Source organism: Alosa pseudoharengus, unplaced genomic scaffold (assembly GCF_046254945.1).
Source record: "Alosa pseudoharengus isolate Yale_2024_CS ecotype anadromous, Long Island Sound unplaced genomic scaffold, YU_APseudo_1.1 YU_APseudo_1.1_scf_10, whole genome shotgun sequence".
NCBI lineage: Eukaryota > Metazoa > Chordata > Actinopteri > Clupeiformes > Clupeidae > Alosa > Alosa pseudoharengus.
Genome location: NW_027468565.1, coordinates 20,953,176 through 20,966,138, shown reverse-complemented (window position 1 = coordinate 20,966,138; position 12,963 = coordinate 20,953,176). Strand labels below are relative to the sequence as shown.

The following is a 12,963-nucleotide window of genomic DNA, read 5'->3' as shown; positions in this document are numbered from 1 at the left end:
GTAAAGCACTTTATTCTTTCTTTATTTTTCTATGTCCGAATATTGGGGGGGGACATTTTGGTCATATTTGAATATTGGGGGGGACACGTCCCCCTCAATGTCTATGGTGACTACGGCCCTGTCTGCACCACATGTGCAACTTGCCCCTACTACATGCAGAAGTTGCAACAATTACACACCCAATACCGCCCACCTCCCCCCTCCAATAAAGTACAGTGCCAACAAACACACAGTGTTCTGCGGGTCTGGGAAAAGGGAGAAAGAAAAGGACGTGTTTTTTTCCACACAATATCTTTTTATTCAAAGTTTGCATACGCAAACAGCGTAACAATGACTCTATTTACAAACTGCAAAAGTACAGGTATAAATGATGCACCACACAATTCTCTTGTAAACAATGAAAAAGTATACATTCCTTTGGCTAAAATAACATTTACAACTTCACCACACCATTATTCATATATTTTATCCTATAAAAAATACTCCTGTCTTTCCCATTTCAACATGTTCCCTCAACAAGTAATAAGTAGTGCACTATTTATCATCTCCGAACCATCCTTCCTCAAGGCTTAAGGTGAGAAACGTTTAAGCAACCTTCCTCTTTCGTTTTTCTCCTAGGTGGCCAGAAACATTTTTTGCCCGACAATGATTAGAAGTGAGAGAGAGAAAGATAGAGGGGAAATAGAAAGAAAGAGAAGAGAAGGAGGGATGGACGGAGTGAGAGAGATGTACCAATGATTTGTAGTGTATCAGAGTGTAGTGTAGTGTGTAGAGTGGAGGTCAGTCGAGGGGGCGAAGGGGGCTCAGCTAGAGGCAGTTCCTGCTTTCATGATTTTGAAGAGGGCGTTGACGTTATTGTTCTTTATGGCGTCTCGACATGCAGAGATGACCTGGTTCTTCGGTTTCCCCACTGAGAAAGACAAAGCCAGATTACACTCAAAACACTGAGACAACATTGCTGATTTCAACCACAAGCAACAAGTGTACCCAGTGGTGCATTTAAGAATATTAGTTATAGGTTTGACACATGATGAAGCATACGCTTGATCTGTAGCTCTGTTTGCATGGTGGGGTAAACCTGGCACTTAAGCTCCTGGCCCAATGAGCGTTTAAACCATACAGTGGCCTACTAGGCTTGGCTTAAACAGGGCTTAGCCTGGACCAACAATATAAACAGAGCTATTGGTTTTAAAAAAGAAGAAATACATGCAATAAATTCTTTTTCAAGGACTACTGTCATATCATCTCCTGTTTATGAACATCATGAACTCATTCAACACCCTCTGTTGATGACACAGCCTTGGTTCCATTCAAATCTGGTGGAAATGCAGGCTGGTTCACTAGATAGCACCAAGGTTTTAAAAAAGTCTGAACTGAACCCGGTTCAAGAACGCATTCTCTGAGCCATGTCCCAACCCTCACACATATCTGAGCCCATGCCCCAACCCTCACACACCTCTGAGCCCATGCCCCAACCCTCACACACCCTCACACACCTCTAAGCCCATGCCCCAACCCTCACACACCTTCACACACCTCTGAGCCCATGTCCCAACCCTCACACACCTCTGAGCCCATGTCCCAACCCTCACACACCTCTGAGCCCATGCCCCAACCCTAACACACCTCTGAGCCCATGTCCTAACTCTCACACACCCTCACACACCTCTGAGCCCATCTCCCAACCCTCACACACCTCTGAGCCCATGCCCCAACCCTCACACACCCTCACACACCTCTAAGCCCATGTCCTAACCCTCACACACCCCTGAGCCCATGTCCCAACCCTCACACACCTCTGAGTCGGCCGGCCCGCTGTATGGCCTGGTTGACGGACTTGAGGCAGGCGAGCAGCGCGTTGTGGTTGTTGGAGCGGATCTTGTACTCATTGACCAGGTCCCTGTTCAGGTCATAGAGTTCGATGAATCGCTTCTTCATGGTCCTCCTGTACAAGAGCACAGGAGAAGACCGAGATACAGAGAGTGGAGAGCAAGTGAGATAAGAAATAGTCATCGTCGAGAGAACTTTACCTGGCTCTGCAAAAATGTCAGCTTAGGTCAAGGATAAATATAAAAGATAAAAGATAAAAAATAAATAAAGGAAAATGAACCAAGGTGTGGTGTGTAGATGAGTGTGCGTGCTCCTCACAGTAGATTTATAATTCCTTCGCTCAGAATGGCATATTATTTTGAACGTTTTAAACTCTGATGTGTCAAAGTCTCACTGCTGATACTAAAAGCATTTAAAATGTACTTAAAACAGTGCCTTGGTTGCATTTGTTTTTTTTTTGTTTTTTTTAAGAGAGAATCTGATTCCAGGGTCCTGCTGAAGCAGTGGCTCCTCCGAGGCAGAGGGGGCAGTGCACTCACATGTCTCCCATGAGCCTGGCGTCCTCCGCCTGCACCAGCATGTTGCGGATGTGATTGGAATGGTCCGCCATGGCGGCCGTCAGCTTCTGGTGAACAGAGTGGAACTCGTCCACCTGCGGAAAACAACACATAAGGACAAGCAACCATTAATGCACATATACGGACATTCAGGAAGCCAAAAATCTGGCTAAACATCTGGCTACCGTGAGTTTTCAGGGAACTCACTACGATTCCTTACTACAGCAACCATCAGATGTGAGGCCGCACATTTCAGTTTGCCAGTGTATTTCCTCTCTATAGGAAGCTGGTCCCATGGCAGCGGATGCCTCAGGTGCATGAGGGTGGGAGGCAAGCTAGGGTAACACAGTGGCATTGTTGCTTGACATCTGCCACGCTAAGTCCAAAGAGAGTAAAGTGGGAACTGCAGATGCTGTATCTAGAGGACGGAAGTGTGGTTGTCTCGAGGAACTGCAGCTGTTTGGGCCTTTAGCCAAGCCTTCAACACTAAACATGCCCCAGGGGTTTCCCCAAAGCCTATGTGCATGGCTTAGCACTGCAATCAATTACTCACTCTCTATTGCTTAGAAAAACTCTGCACACTGGCACCGTAGTGGTCACACTACTCAAGAGTAAAACATTAAACAAGTTAAACATTGAGCACATGGTGTTACTGCTGTCAGACATGAACTCAGTCAGCCTATTTAGATTCAGAGTGTATTCTCAAAGAAGTAACTTAACTGTGGACACACACACGCACACGCGCACACACACACATTAGGGCTGTCACTTTTGTGAAAAAATCCTGTTCAATTTTTGAGACATAAGTGTTCATTGAATCGATTGTAAAATCGATTTTTTATGTCCAAAGACATTTCCATTTTCAACGGCAAATATAGGCCAATCCACAAACAACTAACAGGCATTAGGTCAAACGTAAAGAGGGCGCTTGTAGATGCAAGCCAGCAATATTTCTGATGATTTATTGGCGTGAAGTTTCGTGCACAATGACAAACAGAAGTGCAACATTCTCGAAAACCAGTAAGCCGAGTGGACTGCCATTACATCAGTGACATGACTGCAGGCTTCAACGTAGCTGTGTCTGTGTTTACGATTAGAAATGTCAAACAAATTTAGCCTACGTAGAACTCGATTGCACAGTTTGCGTAGCCTACCGCTTTGTTCTTCTCCATAGTTTGATATACCAAAAATCCGAAGTACTTCCACATCGAACTCCTCAAGTTATTAGGGCCCATCACTCGTCTCTCTACATGTCGCACAGGTTGATCGCGTTGTCCTCCATTTTTTGGCAAAACACGAGCAGCACAGCAGCTGATTGAAACAGCTGTTCCCGGTGCGTAAAATTGGTGGGAATTTTCTTTTTAGCTTTCGCAATGCTTACTGCACTTCGGAATTCTTTTATATTCTTATATTCTTGTTTGTGAATTTTGTTACACCTATCTTTTTTATTTGTTTATTTCGTTTAAAATTAATAGTGTAAATATTTGGTTAAAATCGATTCCCTATTTTAGTTTTCGAAACTTGTGTTGTTTAGTCCAATCCATTGTGCAATCGATTTTCGAACGTAAAGTGACAGCCCTAACACACATACACACACACACACACACACAACTCACCTCAGTCAGGGTAGTTCTGAGCTCCTGGAAGTAGCTAGGAAAGTCTGCCTCTGCCTGCAGGTCTTCAATGGCTAAAAAGGAGGTCAGTGATTGGACCAGATCCCCCGCCAGATCAATGTCGTCTGTATTAAGTGTGATCTGATGGGATAGATTGATGAGTCACAACTGAGCGTTCATCTCATCCAGTTAGATGAAGGCAACTCTGCACTGCAGTGGATTTTTGATTTTTTTGATACATTTAGCGAAAATGACACGTATCTACACTGTTTAACATGTATCAATACAGTTCAAAAAGTGACCATACAACACACAGTCACAACCTAACTATAGGTGTATGCATCACTGGACACACATAAACACACACACAGACACAGAGAGACACAAACACACACGCACACAGACATACACAGACACAGAGAGAGAGAGACACACACACACACACACACAAACACAAACACAAACACAAACACAAACACAAACACAAACACACACCTCTCCACTTGACTGCATGCTGATGCTGAGCAGCCCTCCGCCACGTAGACATGTGAAGGTCACATCCGGACTTTCGATGCCTTCTGGCAGCAGGAAGTTCTGGTTCAACCACATGACCACCTGACCAATCACACACACACAAACCAACAGTCACTTCCACAGAGTTGTACAGCGAGATAATATTTTAGGACACAACAACAAAAAAAATATGGGCCTGGTAAAACAGTCTAGATTTGTACTCGTGTGCGTGTGTGTTCCTCAAGTGCGGGAGTGTGTGTTTGTGTATATGTATTCCTCATGTGCTCACCCTCTGGGGTCGATCATTAATGCTGAAGGTCACGCGCCCCGTTGGCTGAGGGGCGTCTGGGTCCACGCTCAGGTCATACATGGAGAAGCGAGGCAGCTGCCGAGTGATCTCAAACACATGAAACTGTGTGCTGCGGAAAACATTATCGGTAGAACATTTAAAAATAAACTTGCTACAAAGTATCAGAATACATAACCCCTATTCTTTTTTCATGAAGGTGCTCTGATATTTAACTGACAGTGATGATGAAAGATCAATCTCTTATTTTGGTTAAAAAAAACTGGATGCTCCATTCCATTTTGTTACGTATACCCACCACATGGATGTGAAGTGTTGATGTGTTCGAACTTGGATAATGAAAGCAGTGGTGAATTTTTGTAGGGAGATGTGTACCTGTTTTTCCCTCCCACAAAGGCTTTGACGTGCAGGTCGACGGGGATGTCTTTGGGGGGGATGATGGGGACACACACGCAGCCGGAGAGATTCTGGGCACTCGGGTGCACCACGTGACTCTCGCCTTCAAAGATGCCCTCGGCGAAGATCAGCACGGCCCGGATGATGGTTTCTGGGAAAAAAACGAGACGTGCTTCACTTGCACTGTGTGCAGCGGGACTCTTTTCCCCAGGCCGGTATTGCCAGCCAGTACCGTTTGGGGTGGAGATGCTCAGCTCTATGTGGGCCCTCTGGCTCTCCGTAGCGGCACGGACAGCGAGGGCGGTCTGGAGCTGGGTGTTGGCCGGGATGACGCCCATCCCAGAGTCTCCTTCAGACGCTCCTAGAGTGGCCTGGAACACAGCAAGCAGCAGAATAACAGAGAGGACTAAACAACTGACATACAAATGGAATAGGCTTATGGAGGCAAGATGATGATAGCAGGACAGGCTTTGGAGACCTAAACGGCTAGCCACATTGTGACAGGAATAGGCTAGCAGCTATGACAACACAATGTTAAAGGTGCTCTAAGCGATGTTACATGGTTTCTAAGCTAAAATATTTGTTGTCACATACAGCAAACATCACCTCACCATCCACTAGCTGCCTGTGCCCTGAATACACTGTAAAAAAATGCGGTCTCTGTGGACAGCCCAGGCTCCAAAAACGGAAACAAAAACAACTTGGTCCAGCCTGGACCATAAAACATACAAACTCCAGCCAATCACCGACGAGATGCGCGTTTAGGAGAGTTTCAATTGCACGGGAGGGAGGGGGAGGGAGGCAGTGCTCTCTTGTCACAAAAGTGACGTTACCCAACATCGCTTAGAGCACCTTTAATAAAATTCAGCCACTTATAGCGTTAAGAGGCAAAATAACCAAAAGGTGACACAAAATGGTGTGCGCCAAATTTAAAATAATTTAAACTTTTGTGGCAACAAACAATGGTCGATGAGCAAATTGCTGTATGTCTGTATGAGGCTTCAGGCTGCTCTATTAAAAATATGAGGAGGCAAGTTTAATTGCATGAAATGGCCAAGGATAAGGGGGCAGAACTGAGCTTGGCCCATTTTGCCCAAACTAGAGAGAGAACAACCACACGCTTCAGTCTCCAATAGGAGACAAGTCAGTGCCTGCGTGGATCTTGGGAGTGTTTTTGTTGGCCGCTCTGTGCGTGTCTGAGGTTGTTAAAATATTAGTGTTCATCGGACCCATGGGATTTCTACAGTATGTGTACGCGTGTATAGTGCACGCGCACGTGCATGTGCCCAGAGGTGTGCTTTCCTGGTCTAAGACTCCTCCCATGTTTTAACCCTATATCCTTGGACAGCACTGGACAATTCTGCTCATTATAGTAACCTTTTGTTTTTTTCCTCATTGGCACATTCACATGAGTGGCTTTGGACAGCATTTTCAGTCTCTAACACCTTGGGACTTTTTTGATGGGCAATAAGCTAAAATGGCAAAGCTTTGCAAAAAATGTTTTCCTTTACCGAGGACTTGTTTTATCAAAAGATTACACACAATTCACGCAACCCTACACCTAAGTTAAAAACACACACACACACACACACACAAGCCATATCATATGATTCTGTCTGAATCAGTTACACACTACAGGGATCAATACTATTATGACATTTTGACCAACCTAAATGCAAATTAAATGCAATATTAAAACCTAATGTGTAAAATTTCAATGAAGACTTTTAAGGCCTAAAATTCTAAACCCAGGATACTAAGCAGAACTCTGGGTGTGTCAGCATAGTGCTTCGCCATGCCACATGATCACGCTAGTTCATGCGTGAGACAGTCTGCTGTCTGTGCCCAACTGTGCTCGTGGCCCATCAATAAAATGTAGGGCGCTCTCACTCTCACACATCTGAATGGTGCCTGTGTGCCAGCAACGTCTGAGTATTGGAAACACGGTCTTAGTAGCCACAGTAGTAAAATATGAGGTCACCAAAACCCAAAGCCTTATTATTGGAAAGCACTGCTGTTGATGTGTGGTGTTAGTGTCCCACAGTCTCACACAACCGGTCTGTGGTTGAACTGAGCACACTCTTCAGAAGAAGCCATATGCATCCAGGCTGAGCTTCATCACAAAACCACATGCTTATAAACATGTCTGTGTACACTACAGCTACAGGGGAATACTAAACTCAAAACACAAGGAAACCTTTACCATGTACACGGCTCTTGTTGATACCATTTAACAAAATAAAGTGTGTATTACAAAAATATTGACATTATATTATCAAGACAACAGCAGATCATTGCACGTCACTGCGGGACAACTGGATTAAGTCAAATCTCTACAGGCTGCTACATATCAACCTATTATGCTTAAACACACTTGTCATTTGATCTAGAGAAATTAAATTACTAAAGTGTGTGTGTGTGTGTGTGTGTGTGTGTGTGTGTGTGTGTGTGTGTGTGTGTGTGTGTGTGTGTGTGTACCTTGGCATTCTCCTCGTAGTTGCGTAGCTCTAGTAAGAGGTTCTGTTTGCGTTGGCTCAGCTCACGGATCAAGTCCTGCTCCACACTGGAGTCCATCAGGTTCCCCTTCATCTCCTTACTGGCAGGCAGGTAGCCACGCACTAGAGTAAAACACACACACACACACACACACACACATATAATTCAAACATTTCATTATCATACTATCAGTCATTAGATAATTTCTAATATAGCCCTAATTTATACTATTCTAAAGATATAACTTCATAAACCAGTACAAGCAGGCAAGATAAAACTATTTCTGAAGCACCTTCCGTACACAAAGGCTACTGATAATGTTTTGTGTGTTTACCCTCCCCCTCTACAGAGGTGCAGATGAGCTGGATCTGTCCGTCCATACGGTAGTCTCCCTCCACCACTCCCGCAACAGAGGACGAGAAGTTATCCTTGAATATCACCTCTCCTGTCCGGTCACTACGCGCGTCAATCTACATGGAACACGAGGCCTAATTAGTGTGTACACTGTCCAACATATGTTAATTCTGTCTATGTAAAAATTGTATGAATGTTTCAAAAAGCATAAAATGAGTTGTGCTTTTGCTGCTTTAGACATTAGTTTTGTTTACATTGTGAGATACAGCATTATTGGCAGCCGTGTAGAACAGCGGAAACGTCACTGTCTGACAATCGGTCAACCCGAGGTTCGATACCCGAGCCCAACGTTGTGAGACTGTGTCGCCTTGGATAAAGGCGTCTGCTAAATATCAGTCAACTTCAACTTTAACTATAAAAGAAAAGGAATTACTGTTGGCCTTTGGCCTGTGAGTGCCTTTCTCACAGTCTCTTCTTTTTAAAGTCACGTCTGAAGAATATAAAGGGTGCATACATCATTGACCCTCACACATAGGCTGACTTCTCTTGACCTTACCTTCCCATTGGACCACCCAGTGATGAGTTCCACGACTCCGTCAGCATTGAGGTCGAAAGCATGGATGCTCATGGCGTGGTTTTTGGACTGCAGATGAAAGAGGAAATGCTTACTTGACATGTTCGAAAATCAACCACAGAATTTTTGCAAAATCATTTCTATGAAATGTATTGTGCATTCACAGGATGTGACTAAATTCAATTTTAACTGCCAAATGCAAATTTTCCACTGTCTGTTTCACAAGACTTCAAATTGTCTCAATATTTCATCTCGTCCTCTTATGCACCCTCTGACAGAATTTTTAAAAGCATCAGTATATACACATTATACACATATAATCCAACCTCAATACTGCTTCTACAATACTGTAATGTACTTTAATGGTTGTGACATTCATCATTAACAAAACAGAGTAACTATTTTACAGAGTAACTATTTTACAGAGTATACTTGCAATTTTCCTAGAGATGTTCCCCTAAAATTTAAGGGCCACTTTTAAACAGTTAGTAGTAGTTGCAAACATGTTGGAAGTTGAACGGAGAGTTACCATTGAGATGAAAGGTTTTCACCAAATCATTCAAAATGCAATTCAAATTTAATGCATCTGTTCAGAAAACATGTTCGCTGCGAACCTTCGTCTCTGTTCAAGGAATCGCACTTCTGATTTGTTATTAATTCCAATGTTTTTTTGGGTTGTGCAATAGGGGTGGGATAATATTGATATCATTATATCGTATCCCAAGGTGCATGTGATGCATCATATCACCTTAGATAGCCTCCATCTATTTTACTGACCAGAGTCACGTCTTCATGATTTCTAATAACAGTGCTTATCAAATGTATGAGGAAGTGAACTGTGAATAAGAAACGTACAGGGAGAAAATGACAGACAGTGCAAGGACTCCATGCAAGGGCTGCACTTAGAATAAATACATAATTCCTGTTTTTTTTTTCTTTTCTTTTCTTTTTCTTAAGTCTCATAGATATTGTAATGTCCTATAATATGACTTTCCTGCAATGTATCAAGTATCACAGAGTCGCTGCCCTGTGATACTACAGTTGTCATCATGAGGTACTCTGTAATTCCCAACACAATTGTGCAAGCTACACCAGAATGCTGACACAAAGAACAGAGTTCTTCACAGCGCTGCAGTACCTTGATTCTCCAGTAGCGGGCAGTGCGGTCGTAAACTCCCACGGTGCCATTGGCCAGAGCATAACCAAACCTGCTGCCGTGCATGTGACAGAGGGACGTGACCGTCTGCAGAGACAGAGCAGAGACAAGAGGCACTCATTGTTCCCTCTTTCTATGAGAACTGCACACAGCAGCCAACCACAGAGAAGTGAATGTCCCTCTGTGTGACACATCATTTTAGCAAAACACAGTACCTCGTTTTCCGCCATCTCAGACACCAACTCATCCTCTTTGAAGACTCTGATGTCAAAGTCTTCAGACCCAACAACAAGCTGAAAAGAAAACAGCAATAAAAAAATGTGTAGAATTGCCATGCACCATACAAGATGGATGAGAGAAAGATATTTCAAAATAGATCAGTTGTCACAACTGCTCAACTATATAAATACAGCACTTAAGTCCAAATGTTAATGATCCTGAAAACACACCTCGTTCTTCCCATCGCCAGTGAAGTCAAACAGCACTAGTGACCGGACGTTATCTCCAGTGACCTGCACCCATGAAGTAACCATTATTTCAGAGTTTTATGACAGTATGGAGGGTTTCACAAGATGTTTCTGGAACTGTCTTGAGAGACTTTCATTTGTTTTATGCAATAATGCTACTATCACACACATAATATTACAAGAATGTGTTCAAAAGCAATATCATTGATCTCACTTAAAATATTGATATTAATTTGTGTAATTGTTCTGTAAAACAAAGGACTTTAAACAGTAGAGCAGAGGTGCACTGTACCGTCCAGAACTGGTCGTTCCCTTCATAGTCAAACCCTTGCAGGGCACAGTTACCCCCAATGATGGCCAGGGGGTAGGAGATGTCCCCCAGCTTCCCCAAAACAATCGCATTTGCCCCATCTGTTACCTGCAAAAAGACATAATACACAAGTTATCCTGTTTACAAATAATACACAATACCTTTTTAATATAAATTAGCCTACATAAGTATTAGATACATTACACATTATACAGAAAAATGGACAGCCAAAGACTGAAATGAATAAATCTTGGCCTAGAACGGGGCTCTTCCACAAACATTTTAAAAGCCTACAGCAGCTCAAAAGATATCACTCAAGAAATTTGTTTTGGAAATACAACAGACTGCATTTCTGAATCAGCAGAAAACAAGCAGGATTTTAATCACCCTCTCTCACCTCTCTGTAGAAGATATCAGCATTGTCGTGCACGTCATAGGCCAGCAGGTTGGTCTGGGAGCCCACCAGCAGGGTGTGTCCAGTGGTGTTGGGTCCCAGGGAGCCCGCTGTGAGGCAGCTGACTGCCTGGTTGATGTTGAGGAGCGAGATGTCTGAGTCCTGGGCGCTCTGGCTCAGACGATGGGCTGCCTGCCTTTGGCCCCGTGTGTGGGGGTTGTGGATGAACACCTGGATGGAGAGTAGAATAGTAGCAACAGAGAGGGGAAATGGTGCTGTGTCACTGTAATTATATAACTAGGGGTTTCACATTTTGGTAAAAGATAACCATGTCAAAGACACCATCATTTCAGTCTAGTTTTGAACAGAGCTAACTGATCTTTTTCCCCATATATTTTAACACAGCTATACCTTCCCAGCTTGTGTGGCTGCTGTCAGACATGGATGGATGCCATCAAACTTGCCCATCGTCACCATGCGTGGGTTGATTTTGTGGTTCAGTTTGAGGGTAAAGATTGGGACCAACATGATGGCACCCACCCTAGAAGCACAAAAAACAAAATAGAGACACGTAAAACACTGAGAGATTGTAGATTATCTACTTTCAACAGTCACATTGGCATGTTACAGACTAGAGATGTATGGCTGAATCAGATGACAACCCGATTAATCTCATAAGAATGATTTGTCAATGGGCAGTATTTTACGTAGGCTATTTGCCAAGCCAAATGCTAGGCAGGCTATATGTGTGTGTGTTCAGAGAATGTCTAAACGGGCTCTGGTGTGTTCTTTATGGCTTCAATCTTGCTCGATTTCTGCTAGATATCACTCCAAGCTTACATGTAACATGTGTTCATGTGTTTGCGAGGTCCCCAACCTGCAATACGTTCTCAGTTGGACATTTAGAATGAGTTCGTATATGGTGTACATATACCGGCTGGACAGAATATTAAGTCTATGTATGGAAAATAAAGGCTTCAAGTTTAGTTAGTCTGCTACAGGTTGATCTAGCGAGTTCCCCTAATGTTATAATGCGCTTATTTGTGCTTTGCACTCGGTAGGGGGTGCGTTACTAAGCAACGCAAGGCCGCTTGTCAAAGCTTCTACTGTAATCCCTGTTTTTTGCTTTCCAGCTTCACCCAACATTACAATTGTAATGTTTTATTATGTTTAACATATCAGGAGGATTTACATGTATAACTGCAGTAGATAATGAACAACTTCGACTGTTAATATTAGCAATAGGTAGTCTACATGCTAAATTCTCTAAAACTAAACGTTAGCTGAGCTAGCTTAGCTAGGAAGAGCTGGCTAATCAACTGGCAAATAGTTAGCGCACGTTACATCAAAACGTCTAGTGTTGACCTCATTTGCATGTACAGTTTGGCAATCAGTTATGTTTAAAAAATCTTACCAAGCGTCCAACCTATGTCAGAAATAAGTTGCAGAGACTGTGCAGATGCAGGCAAGGATGCGTTCAAGCCATAGACTGTATATGGTTCAAGCAATCAGAGGAGGTTTTCTCAGGGCGTGTTCAATAACCCAGGTGAGCGGACTAGAAAGCTACACAAATTGGATAAGCCAGTTCATACGTAGTTCAAAGTCAGTGCCTTTTCAAATGGTGCATTCTACGTTCATATTTGTTTTTGCAGAGAAACTCGACAAATTTGTCTTGAAAATGAGTAGGGATACGTTTCCTCACCCATAAACGCAGTTGGCTGACAGCACAGCCAAACTACCACCAGACTTCGTGAACGTACCCTCATTGTCAAGCCTCAGCTGACTATATGACGTAATTTTCATTTTACAGGCTGTTAAAATCTTACGAACTTTGAGACTCTGATTTATTCATGAACATTTATATAAAAAAGTGTGGTGATATTACCAATTAGGCTATCTTATAGGATTAGTCGAACCGTTTTATACAACAACACCACTTTTATAGCCCACAACACAGAAAACATTTGATCAATGTTTTTATAATCGTGGTCTCCCC

General features: G+C 43.1%; 1 protein-coding gene across 2 annotated transcripts; it reads right to left on the bottom strand.

Annotated features, from left to right (window-relative positions):
• Window positions 1-281: 281 nt before the first annotated feature.
• On the bottom strand, window positions 282-12,682 carry bbs2 (Bardet-Biedl syndrome 2). 2 transcript variants are annotated; one of them, XM_076267414.1, is made up of 18 exons: window positions 12,382-12,680; window positions 11,379-11,508; window positions 10,971-11,198; window positions 10,556-10,681; window positions 10,246-10,308; window positions 10,012-10,089; window positions 9,779-9,883; window positions 8,623-8,709; window positions 8,047-8,182; window positions 7,695-7,834; window positions 5,449-5,587; window positions 5,196-5,367; window positions 4,803-4,932; window positions 4,496-4,615; window positions 4,004-4,141; window positions 2,370-2,482; window positions 1,797-1,945; window positions 282-910 (listed from the first exon to the last, which is right to left on the bottom strand). In XM_076267414.1, exons 2-18 carry the CDS (start codon window positions 11,493-11,495, stop codon window positions 804-806), a joined length of 2,148 nt encoding a protein of 715 aa, XP_076123529.1. In that variant the 5' UTR covers window positions 11,496-11,508; window positions 12,382-12,680; the 3' UTR covers window positions 282-803. The 2 variants fall into 2 exon arrangements, with proteins under 2 accessions (XP_076123529.1, XP_076123521.1); XM_076267406.1 differs by having other exon boundaries at window positions 5,196-5,587; window positions 12,382-12,682.
• Between the last annotated feature and the right edge of the window lie 281 nt (window positions 12,683-12,963).

Bases quoted from the DNA above. Each gene is read 5' to 3' on its own strand.
- bbs2 (XM_076267406.1), bottom strand. From the start codon at position 11,495: ATGTTGGTCCCAATCTTTACCCTCAAACTGAACCACAAAATCAACCCA. The intron at 10,309-10,555 runs GTACAGTGCACC...TCATGGGTGCAG, and splicing joins GGAACGACCAGTTCTGGACG to GTCACTGGAGATAACGTCCG. The intron at 5,588-7,694 runs GTACACACACAC...GCTGTGTTCCAG, and splicing joins ACTACGAGGAGAATGCCAAG to GCCACTCTAGGAGCGTCTGA.